The 12,291-nt window shown below is 56.4% G+C and overlaps 1 protein-coding gene across 1 annotated transcript; it reads right to left on the bottom strand.

The window, feature by feature from the left end:
- Nucleotides 1-406: 406 nt before the first annotated feature.
- Nucleotides 407-11,375, bottom strand: P2RY2 (purinergic receptor P2Y2). The gene is made up of 2 exons (XM_026097965.2): nt 11,079-11,375; nt 407-4,135 (listed from the first exon to the last, which is right to left on the bottom strand). The coding sequence occupies exon 2, from the start codon at nt 4,129-4,131 to the stop codon at nt 3,055-3,057; it is 1,077 nt and encodes a 358-aa protein (XP_025953750.2). The 5' UTR covers nt 4,132-4,135; nt 11,079-11,375; the 3' UTR covers nt 407-3,054.
- Between the last annotated feature and the right edge of the window lie 916 nt (nt 11,376-12,291).

The raw sequence follows: 12,291 nt of genomic DNA, 5'->3' as shown, positions 1-12,291 counted from the left end.
GGGAGGCCTGAAACCCGCACGATGGCTATTGAGGTCCACTTTGGCCAGCTGTAGGACAAGAGCCATCGTGGGGAGCACTGGGGTTGCCTTTGACCTGCCTCCACACCAAAGCCTCATCCAGTACCATTAGCTGGCTCCTTCGGGTCTCCTGCCCTCCTGCCTTCAAGAAGCAAGGATTTGGGCCAAGTGTGGGCGTTACTGGACATTTCTGGAAAGAGGGAGATGGTGACAAGATAAACTGAAGTCAGCTCAGACATGAAGCCCTCCTCGCTGTGCCGCTGGGTTTTGGGGTGCTCCAGCAGCCCCCTCCACCTGAGCGGGTCACCCAGTTCCCGGGTGATGTTCAGCAACCCTGCTCGTGTGCCCACTACCCTCTTCCTTGTACACATCAGAAGAGATGGCAGAAGAGCGCTAATAGCTGAAATAAATTTATTTCCTATAAGAAATCTGAGATGTTTGCATGTTACAAAAATAAAAATTGTACAGTTATTGTCACAAAACTCACTTTTTTAGTATAAGTTAGTGCTTTTACAAACAATAACAAAAACACATATATATAACTTTCCAGTTGGTACCTCTCCAATCACCCTGAACCCAAATAGTGCCACTAGCTTGTGTGGAGCCAGGACCACAGAGGGACCCACATCTGACGGTGAATGAGGTGAACCATCCTACAGATGTCCTGTTTCTCTTCACGTTTGGTGCTCAGGGCTGAGCATGGACAGAGACAATTCCCCCAATGCCTCCTGTGGCCATGATAATGTTGGTCGGGTCAGGAGCCCTCCAAGGGATGACGGCTCCACTGAGCAGGACCACAGGAACCTCCCAGTTATGTCGGTGGGGTCCCAGTCACCCCGGCTATACTTGGCTGCTTACGTGGCACCATGTCGTTATCTCCAGCAAGCCACAAACACATGCTTAGAAGAAGGAGGGATGGGAGAAACTCTTTTTAGGTCTGAGAATTGGTTTTAAACCAGGATCAAATGTATCTGTCTAACCCTAAAATAGAGCCGTGGCTGCTCTTATAAAATATGACTAGTCCAGCTCTGTAGGACAATTTTCATTTTTGGGTGGCTAAACAGCATTCTCGTGGCAAGGCTGGGCAAGGAAACCATGTGCCTGGGCTCTCTACTCTTAAACCCAGCAATTACAAAGAGAAAGACCAAGCAGATCATCTAGTGAAGTGTTTTGTGGATATTTTTGCTAGCCTGGTTTGAATTGTCCTGACAGACTTCAGGATGAAAGGCCAAATCCAGTCAGGACTGGCATGAGACATGCCAACTCAACAGCTGGAAAGCCAATCAGAGAAGACCTGAGCAAAAGCAGCCAAGACGGTGCTGTCCATCCCAACTGCGACTGGCCGGATTCTGGTGGTTTTGCACATGCTGGAGAATATTTGACTCCCACCGGCCACAAGAAGCCATCACTGGAGATCAACCTACACCCATCCTCCTTGAGAAGGGACATGGCACCTGGGGAGCTCTTCTCCCCCACCTCTGCTGCCTACCTTCCTCGATCTTGGGGTTTCCCACCCTTCTTGATCTGCAGACCCTGAAAAAAAGGCCCGGAGAAGGAACGTCTCCACGTGAGGGAGACGCGAGCCATTTGCCATATGCTCGATGTCTTCCTCCCCTTTCACAGACCCTCAGGATCAGCGTGGGCAAGACGGCCAGCACAGCACAGCCTGGAGAAAAGGGCTAGGACTAGACACAGGAGCAGGGTCACTTCCCTGCTTAAAGATGCTCCAGTGGGAGTTAAACCCACACAGAAGCTTAGTCCTGACTAGCAGACACAGTGCTCCCTAAGCACCACGTTTAATGTTACGGCTCCTAAATTCAGCATTTAGCACTGCCAAATTTCCAAGGGAAGGTCCATGCTGTCAGTGAGGGATATGCTGAGCACTGGGATTACTGGGATCATGGGGAGACTGGACAGCAGGGTCTGCGCAGGATTTCAGCAGCTCTTTGGGTCATGGCAAGCTGCTAAGGGCTGTAATCTCTGAGCAGCAACGAGGACATGGCAGCACTTAGCGGAGGGTATGGGCACCAGTCTACGCTCCTTTGCTGGAAACATGAATCATTAATAAGAGGGTTAAAAACAAGGCATAAAGAGCTCAACCCCCTTAAGTTTTAATGAGCTGGAGATGATTATTAAAGGCAGCAGCTGAGATAACTCTACGAGTTTCTAAAAGCCTTTCGAAGGTGGATGTTGCTGGGGGGCAAAGCACTAGCAGGTCTCTGATGAGTAGGACGCTAACCCCACTCACACTTCTTCATGGAGGAAGCTACAGGGGACCTGCCTGCTAGTACCAGCAAGCCCCCATGGGATGGAGGGTATCATCCCACCAGCAACCCCTTTAATGGCAAAGCAGCCCTTGGAGAAGACCTCGAAATCCCTTCCTGGCTGGTCCATCAGAGGCATGGGCAGAAGCTGGGGGAACATTTCTTAAGGGCTGTTAGAGCTGTGGGAGTCCCTTCGCTGCAGCGGGTGGTATTTGCACTTGTTATTTTTATCGACCTGTTTATTAAAACCACAGCTGACGCTCCTCATCGATCGAAAGCCTTTCTTCCCTTGCCAAGAGACACAAAACTTCTGATAAACACTTGCTAACAACGTGCCAGGGTATCTGGAGAAAGGCAAATGTATTTCTTCAGTTCTCAGAAGTCTTTTGCATGAAAAGTTTCTGGTTTAGAAAACAATCTTAAATATTCGGGGCATGATTTTCTAGCACATTTTGCCACCATCATAGAGGTCACTGACATTCACTGTTGGGGAGATGCCATTCGGTGTTGAGCAGATGGGCAGGTTTGGCAGAAGAGACACAGATACGGAGTTTCTCGGTATAACCACAGAAGCATCTTCCTTCAAAAACGTTCGAAATGGCAGCTTGCATAGGAGTGCATTTAACACGGACCACGCTGAAGCGGGTGCAAGCCAGTGCACTGCAAACCACCGCAGGCCTCGGGAGACCGAAGGCATCACCAGCTCCCTTCACGCACAGGATAAACCCTTCCACTGGGGAGAGGGTACTCACCGTAACGTGATGGAGAAGAGCTAGGATTTCCTATCCTCGGATATCGTGTCTGTGCCATTGCTGGTTTTCAGGTGAGCATTGGGCATGATTCCCAGGGCCATTTCATTTTGGGGTTTCCCTGGCATTTTGTTGCCTGCAAACTTCATAAATCTTTGTCCTGCTAAGAAATATAAAATGGGATCCAAGCAACTGTTGGTGCTAGCTAGGGGCCTGGTCACCTTGTAGGCTAAATTGATAGCGTTGAGGGTCTGACAACTTAAGTCCCAGCTCCGGAAGGAGTAGTACAAGGTACGAGTGATGTGGAAAGGAAGGAAGCAAACGATGAAGACCACCAGGACTATGATTATCATCTTGACTGACTTCTTTTTGGATTGGGACATCCGGGAGGTACCCCTTGTGGGCTGTAGCAGCCTCCGAGCCATTAGGCAATAGCACACGATGATGATAAGGAAGGGGATGCAGAAGAGAAGCACCAGCATCACCGAACTGTAAATGACAAACTGGCCAAAGAGGTCCTTCCTGGATGTGTCGTGGCAGGTGATACTGTCGCGCTTCATGCTGGTGGTGACGAAGAAGAGCACGGGCAACTGGCACACCACAGTGACCACCCACACGACGACCGACACTCTCCGGGCATAGCGAGCGTGCCCCCACTGCAGGGACTTCAGCGGGAAGCAGATGCCCAGGAATCGATGGATGCTGATGCAGAGGAGGAAAAGGATGCTGCAGTAGAGGTTGGTGTAAAACAAGAAGCGGACTATCTTACACAAGCCCACGCTGAAGGGCCAGTTGTCCCCCATGGCATAGTAGTACACCAGGAGGGGCAGGGAGACCACGTAGAGCGTGTCGGACACGGCCAGGTTGAACATGTACGTGGTGGAGGCGTTCCATGTCTTGATCCTGAAGATGAAGACATAGAGGGCCAGCAGGTTGAGGAACAGACCCACCACGCACACGATGCCATAGGAGACAGGCAGCAGGACGTACTTGAAGTCCTCATCAAATACACACTTGTACGTGTTGTCTTCCATGCTGCTTGTGACCGAGGAAGTGTTGACGATTCTGGTCCAGGCCTGAGGAGTTGTTGAGTTCGCCATCACCCTGGGGGAAAAGGAAAGAGGCGGTAAGGACACAGAGGTGAGGATTCCCCAGAAGAGGCAGACTAGATGAGAAAACCCCACTGCCGCAGCAATGCGGTGCATTGCAGAGGCCAGCATTTTCACTGTCACTATGATATTTGCACACTTTCGCTCTCCTCCTGTTGATGTTGCCATCAGCGCTTGGGTGTGTCTATCTGAAACCGACCCGTGAGCATGGCTCACTGTGTGGCAGGCAATGCCATCGCAATGCACGTGACAATGACTCAAGCAGTGGCAGTGTGTATCTCGTGCCAGGACACTGTGTCCCCATGGAGGCCAGGGCCTCACCGCGTTGGGTGTCTACGCAAGCAAGGTAGCCCCTCACGTGTAGGATTTACGGTCTAGCAGATAAAGGGAGTTTTATTTTTCCTCATTTTACATTTGCAGCACAGAGAAGGAACCAAACTGGTCTGAAGTCACCAAGAAATCCAGTGTCACTGTCAAACTTGGACCTTCTGCAGCCTAATTCAGTGCCCCAAACCACCTTTCCTGGCAGGACCGAATCTGGTCTCCTGAGCTGCAGAACAGGAAGCACGCTCCGTTCTGTGGTCAACCATCCACGAGAAGAGACATAGCTGAGCACTGTGAAATGTGCATCCTACAAAACCACAGGCAGAAAGGGCAGAAAAGGGAACTGCATTCTTCAGAAAGCAGTTCCGTGACTGGCAGGGCAGTGATTTCATAGGTCCTCCAGGTCCTTCTGGTAGAGCAAACATCACCACAGCATCTGCAGACCCCTGTAATAAAACCTTGCCAAAGGGAGTGTGTTCTCCACCTTCACCCTGTAGTCACCCTATCTGGATTTAGGAGGAAGAGTTGGTTTGTTCTTGCTGATGTTTTTTTAATACCAAGGGGCTATGGAAAGGGAAGTGCAGGGTTTTGCTTGTGTTGGGATGACGGTGACCACCCGGCTGGTCCTGCTCTCTGGCCTTAAGAACTGCCTCTGCAGCATCACCACCACCAGAAAGTCCATCCATGCTCGCACAAGGCCAGTTCACACATGGGAATGACTGGCTGAGGCCGGAAAAATAGGCTACAAACAGTCACTGCAGACGTGCACAGTGCGGCATTGCACTGTTTTAGGAGGAACAAGGGCCCTTTTGTATGCTGGGGACAGCCCACGATCAGACTGACACACGATCACTTAGCAAGTCCATCGGCCGGGCTGCGAAACAAAACGGATTTGCCTTGCTTTTTGCAAAACGAGCTGGTTTGATCCCAGGTGACGGGCAGCGATTGCCTCGACGGCCCAGCGCTGCTGCACCCCATTACAACCCCGACACAGAGCTGGCTGCAAGCACCCGGTGACGCAAGGCTTCGTCGTGCAGCCCAGCGGTTTTCCCTGAGCCGAACGAGGCCGAACTCATCAAAATCCTACCCACTAACACCGGGTAAGACTCAAAGGGGAACCCAAACGCCAGGGAGGAAGCAGAACCCAACTGTCACGTGCATCGCGGTCCTCTAGCTAAGCCTGGAGGATGGAGCAGTCCCAGGGCCTGCTGCTGGGAGAGGTAATCCAGTCCGCCTTGCTGGCCAGCTGCCCAAACTGGACTGAAATGACTATTGTCCCCATGTCTACGACTCGCATGGCTAACAACAACCGTCCCTTTGAGAGCACCCCTTTGGAAGAAGTCCTGAAACAGTCTCTGCTTTCATGTCCCCGTGCACAAAGGCAGAGGCAGGAGGGGCTCAGAGGCGGGCGGTGAGGCTGGTGCAGCTGGAGGGGAGCCGGCAGAAACGGGGTTACGGGCAGACGAATCCACCGCAGAAGCTCCGCGAGCAGGAGCGACCACAGGACGAAGGATTTGGGTAAAGGTGCTCTCGTATGATTTTACTGAGCCTGGTACATGCCCTGAGCATCCAAATCCCTGCGTGGCTTTAGGTGACAGTGCACAGCTCTGACCTGGCACCACTACGCTAGGTGAAACAAGAGGTCCTGAGCAAGGAGCAGGCAACGCTGTGCTCCTAGAAGCCATCAACGGGGACTATCTCTGCCTGAAGAGAAGCTCCACTGCAGAGAAAGTGACCTGACAACTCGTATGGGACAGAGAAGGGGTGAAGCGATCCCTCCAACCCGTCATTGCATGGGATAACCCCAACCGCTTGCTCCTGGGGGTGGATTAGACGGAGCCGGTTCTCGCCTGGCCTCCACGGACATGGGACAGAAACACTCCCCGCTGATGTCTCCCTCTGTTTGCTCGTCCCGTTGGACGTGTTTGGGAAGCAGACCACAAGCGTTATTGGCCAAGGCTTGCGCATCCCAGGAACGTGGGAAGAAACCACACGCTCATGCCCTGCCTAACCTGCAACATCTGCAAAAATCCAAATATAACTTTGGAAACTGCTCTGTTCTCAACACAGGGAACTGAGATACCACCCACACCATCCCTGGTCCGGCAGGTTCTGCTTTTTCTTGGGCCTGGTTCTCCTTCCTTCTCACCCAGGCAGATACTTCGCTTGACCATCCTCCACGGACTTTTTTTCCCCTGCAGATATGTCCAGTAATGCTCAGGGAAACACGGAAACACTTTTTTTGCTGCTTATTTCCCTGATTTCTTCCTTCACTCTTAGCTTTGCAGATCTGGAGCCAAAGACACAACGGTTCCCCACAGACCTGGCAGCAGATGAAACACTTTGAACAGGCCACCATGAAGAAGTTGGCCATCCAAGAGATGTTCAAAAAGACCCGGGGAAGGTCTACAGCGCTCCAGAAACCTCAGTCTCACATGCGGGGAGCCCCTGGTGCCCCCTGAGCCAAGCGGGGATATTGCTATCGCTGAAGCTGTTCTCCACCACCAGCATCACTGGGAGCAGGCAAGAGTCCTCTGCTTGCCAGCCCAGCCATGGTTCTTCCCCATTTCATCACAAGCCTTTGAAAACGGCGGCAAGCCCCAAGCTCCTACGTCCATCCCGGCTTGAGTTAGGGCATGTCCTTGCCTGGAGAGGATCTTTCAGGGCAATTTTTAGAGAAGCTGGTGCAGGGGAATGACCAAAGCCCTGTGAAGCCCTCAAATGAGGGTCTGGGCCTGGTGGCCACCAATGCCAGCCTCGGCACCCATCTGGCTCCCTTTGGCTTGCAGCTGGGGGCTTATGGCACGCTGCAGTGGGGCTGCTTATTTTATGAGCCCTTTTGGCTTGCATCAGTGGATCTGCCATGCTGAAACACAGCAGAAGGGCAAAGCTCCCCTAACGTTTCCCTGGACACCCCATCTTTCAGCGTCCAGCCCGTTTCCATGACTTATTTCCTCCCAGCAAGCTCCTGCAACACCAACTACAAATCACGACTCATTTGAAACCCATCTGTAAGAGGACACGGGGCATCTCCTCCAGCATTTAGGGGGACACAGGCTGCCCCAAGCCACACAGAGCCCTTGATGCGGACGTGCCAAGATCCACATTGCCTCCTCTGAAAAAAGAGCAAATGGGGCTTTCCAGTTGGCTCGACGGCGTAATTACGGAGACAAAACCCCCGCTCACAAGGCAGCCTTGTCCCTGCTGTGCTGCTCTCCTTTCGCTTTTTTGGTAATGCAAAAGCCTTTCTTTTTTTTTTGAATTTTGCCCAGATGACCAGGATTCCTGGGACAAAACCTGCTGTGTCTGTTGGGGCTGCGGTCCACCCTGCTTGCCCCCGACTCCGTTACATCCTCAGCAAGCGAGACGGAAAGGATGCGGCCAGCCAAGCCATGGGGAGATGCAAAAGCCGGCGGCTGCCCTTTCCTCTGCCTACGGGTAAGATTTCAAGCGTGCCAGATTTTACAGCGATGCATCGAGCTCCGGCTGGGACGAGGGGGCAGAAAGGGGCAGCGGGGAGGGAGAAAGCAAAGGGAGGCGGCACTCTTTGCCCGAGGAAACCAAGCATGAAAAATGCTTCTGGGACTTCTGAAAGCAAATCCCTCTGGATGTTTCGGTGAGGACCAGTCGCGTCTGCTTCCACCACGTCCTTCCCGTGGTTTTTTTCTCTTGCACAAATGCAGATGACTGCGCACAGCTTTTTATGCGCCCTCCGGTCACTCGGACACAGCGAGCTCAGGGCATCGCCCCTGCGTGTCGGCTCCTCCGGTTCGGACCACGTGCCGGGTCCGGATGAACGTGGCTGCGCTGGCCGGACAGGCTCGCTCCACGTATATATTCCCCCTCCGGCACGTACATGTGATGCTGGTATCCCAAAATACTCCTGTAACGGTATCCGCATGAGGATATTTGGAGGAGTAAATAAGGGAAGGAGGGGGCTGTCGGCAGAGGAGGGCACGCACCAAGGTCACGGGCGCCCAGGGAACTCGCAGCACCCAGGGCCAAGGCAGGGCGACGGAGGAGAGACGGGGTTGTGCATCGAATCACTGAGTAGAGGGATTTAATCCTCTTTTTTGCCCCTTTTCTCAGCGACCCCGCTGCCCTCCCTGCCGCCTCCGGGGCGGATTTTGTGCCGGGGCGTCTGGCAGCAGGACCAAAATCGCTGAAGCAAAAGCAAATCGCGGCCGTGACTGAATTCTCGCTGGGCTCGGATGAGGTTTAACGGGAATAATCAACACGGATGCATTTTCTGGCAGGGCCGCGGAGCCGCGCGGCTGCGAGCAGCCCCGGCCGCGCTGACTGCAAACGCGGCTCCCGGGGTCTCGCGCCGGAGGGCAACGCCGTGCTGCATTTACGGCGTTTCCCTGCCCGATGCGGAGTGTGGGTGTTCTCCCTGCCCTGATCTGCAGGCATTTTGTGGAATTTGCAGGCATTTTCTGGAATTTGCAAGCATTTTGTGGAATTTGCAGGCATTTCGTGGCATTTGCAAGCATTTCATGGAATTTGCAGGCATTTTGTGGAATCTGCAAGCATTTCGTGGAATTTGCAAGCATTTCGTGGAATTTGCAGGCATTTTGTGGAATCTGCAAGCATTTCGTGGAATTTGCAAGCATTTCATGGAATTTGCAGGCATTTTGTGGAATCTGCAAGCATTTCATGGAATTTGCAAGCATTTTGTGGAATTTGCAGGCATTTTGTGGAATTTGCAGGCATTTCGTGGAATTTGCAGGCATTTTGCGGCCTCATCAAAATCCCTGCTCCATATCAGGAACCGCTCGAGACGCTGGGAAGCAAACAACCTGGCACGGCTTCCTCTCCTCTGGGAGCACGGTTAAAATCCTCAGCAATTTTCACAAGAAAACAGCCAGAAGCTTCCGACCCCGTGAAGACCCCGCCAAATGCGCAGCTGGTGCCGGGGGCACTCGTCTGCGCGACGTCGCCCGTCCCGGGGCCGAAGCGTCCTCGCCCCGGCCAGCACCCGCCGGCTCTGCAAACCCCGGTGCCCGTTTCCACCCGGCAAGCGACGGCCGGCAACCCGATGCCTCGGCCCCGTGCCTCAGTTTCCCCTTTTGCCCCTCGATCGGAAGGGCAAAAAGCCCTGTGCGAAGCAGCGCGGCGTTATAGGAGTCTTGGAAGCAGCGTCCGGGAATGAATTTGGGGCTAACGTGGTGAAACAGCAATCCTCGCTAATATATTGGGAAAGATGCAAACAGCTGGAATATTTCAAATTTGTTTTCTCCGTGAAAAGCGTTTTTTGAAGGTTTGGCTTAATAGGGGGCCAGAGCTTGGCCCACGCTGGAAAGGGGAGGTTGGATGAAGGACTAACCTGCAAAACCCCCTCATGATCTCATCTCATGATCTGTGTTTCAGCTTGGATGAAATGTTGCAGCTGGATCCAAATGACTTTTTCTGGGAATTCCTCCTTGCTCCTCCCGAGAAACCTCAGCTCTGATTTAGGGGAACCCAAAGCAATGTCCTTCACTTTCCACGGCAGCCAAAAACCAAAAACCCCCTCGGTTCACCCCAAACTGGCTGCAGCGCCAGGACACCCCGGTGCCGGCCCTGATCCCGGCATTACGAGCGGCGGGGATGGAAAAATTAAAAAAAAACGGGGTGTCATGATCCTTAAGGCCTCCTGGTGACGGAGGGGAGCACTGCAGGGCTTTTTTGCACCGTTTCCACGAGAAATCGGACTTTGCGTCGGCCAAGGAGCGTCCGGTTTTGCAGCGAGCGACCCGTTTGCTCCCCCGTCCCGCTGCAAGGCGGCCGGAGGACGGGGTTTTTCTCCGCGCGCCCGCGAAGGAGGAAGAGGAACTCGGAGGGTGCCCGACGCGTTTTGCAACCACCCGATAAGAAAAGCGGAGCGGACGGAGAGAGGAGATGCTTCGCTCCGGCGAACGGCCGCTGCGGAAACGCCGTCCCGCTCGCAGCTCCCGGCACCCGGCGCTTCCCGGGGTTTGCGGCCCGGGGAAGGATGCAACGGGTCCAGAGACGGGGTCTGGCTTTGGGCCTTGGTGCAAAGCCATGCGCGCAGCCCTTGCGGCGGGGTGACAGAGGGACCCGGCTCGGCCGGCGCCGGAAACCGCGGAGCAGCAGCCGGCCGCGGCCCCGCGCGGTTGCGGAGACGGTTGCGAAGCGGTGAGTGAGCAAGCGACCGGCGCGGGGGACGGGGAGGCCGGGCGGAGGTGCAGCCGTCTACGCCGGCAGCTCTGCGCTTGGCCAAGCGAAGCGCTCCGACTGCCCCGTCGGTTTGGGGGATTTGGGGAGTTTTCCCAGTTTTTGCACCGCTGCTCAGCTGGGGGAAGCGGAGGTTGAGCCGGTGGCGCCCGGCTCCGGCGTCGCACCTCTGCCCCGGGTTTGTGCGTGTGTGCACGCGTGTGCGCGGAGGTGCGTGCGCGTTCCCACCGCGCCGGCCGCTGCTGCGCGCTCCTGTCCTGCAGCGGTGCCGCACGCTCCCACCCCGTCGCACGGTCCCGCTTGGAGGGTCCCACGCACGCTCCCCCCGCGGCAACCCCCGCGCCCGGCGCTGGCCGGCCGCGACGGGGATGGGCACGGGGACGGGGACAGGGACGGGGACGGGGACGGGGACGGGGCCCCGCTCGCTCGCAGCTCACCGCGACGGGCCGCGCTGTGCCGAGCCGAACAGAGCCGAACAGAGCCGAGCCAAGCCGAGCCGAGCCGAGCCGAGTCGAACCGAGCCGAGCTGAGCCGAGTCGAGCCGTGCCGAATCGATCCGATCCAAGCCGAGCCGAGCCGAACCGAGCCGAGCCAAGCCGAGCCGAGCTGAGCCGAGTCGAACCGATCCGATCCGATCCAATACGATCCGATCCGAGCGGAGCCGAGTCGAACCGAGCGGAGCCCAGCAGATCCGGGCCGGGCCGGGTCGCGCTGCGCTCGGCGGCCGCCGCTGCCCCGCCGCCGCGGCGCGTGTGAGCCGGGAGGCGGGTCGGGGCAGCGCCGGGGCCGGGCCTGCGGCCGGACCGCCCCCTCGGAGCACGGGTCGGACCTGCAGCCCTGCCCGGGCCGGGGAGCTTCCTGCTCCCCGCGGCCGGGACCGGGGCCGGGGCCGGGGCCGGGGCTGGGACCGGGACCTGCCGCCCCCTCGGGGCCGGGGCCGGGGCCGGGGCCGGGCTCAGCCAGGAGGTCGCTCTTCCAGCAGACCCGTCCAAACTCCCCTCCTGGGGTCCTGGGGCTGCAAAAAGTCTGCAGAAACTCGAGGGCAAACCGGATCCCGGCCAACAGAAACCTCCCGAAGGTCTCAAACACGTCGGAGTAGGTCGCGTTGGGGTCGAGCGTGAGCCGAGGGCTGCGCGCGCCGTCCTGCTCCTGGGGATGCTCGGCCAGGCCACGGGGTCCTCCCACGTCGGAGGCCCGTCCCCGGCTTTCGAGGTTGGTCCTGTCTTGCTGCCCGGTGCCCAAACCTACCGTCCCCGCGCTCGCCCGGCTCAAAGCCCTTCCAGATTTGAGGGGGTCAGGACGGGGCAGGGGGAGCCGCGCGGGCGGCCGGGCTCCGTTTCCGCCGGCGGCTTCCCCAGCTGCGGCCGTGGGCGGCTGCCAGAGCCGTGTCCTGCAGCTGGAGCCCGGCACCGCTGCGGGATGCGGCCGGGGGCACCGGGGAGCCGAGGGGAGGGGAGCGGCAGAGACGCCGGCCACGGTCCAGAAGCACCAAGCAGCGGCCGGCCGAGGAGGCGTTAGCGGGGGCTCCGACTTTGGCCGCCCGATGCTGGAGCTGGAGCACAAAACTGCCGGTTTCCTTCTTCTGATGTCATTTGTTTGAGGAGGGAAAAACAATACATCATGTCACAGCTATTCGGGCCTGATAAGGGA

Source organism: Dromaius novaehollandiae, chromosome 1, assembly GCF_036370855.1.
Source record: "Dromaius novaehollandiae isolate bDroNov1 chromosome 1, bDroNov1.hap1, whole genome shotgun sequence".
NCBI lineage: Eukaryota > Metazoa > Chordata > Aves > Casuariiformes > Dromaiidae > Dromaius > Dromaius novaehollandiae.
Note: the sequence above shows the minus strand (reverse complement) of the source record. Positions and strands in the feature narration are given on the sequence as shown.

What these genes read in the sequence shown, in the direction of transcription:
- P2RY2 (XM_026097965.2), bottom strand. Translation starts at nt 4,131, where the DNA reads ATGGCGAACTCAACAACTCCTCAGGCCTGGACCAGAATCGTCAACACT.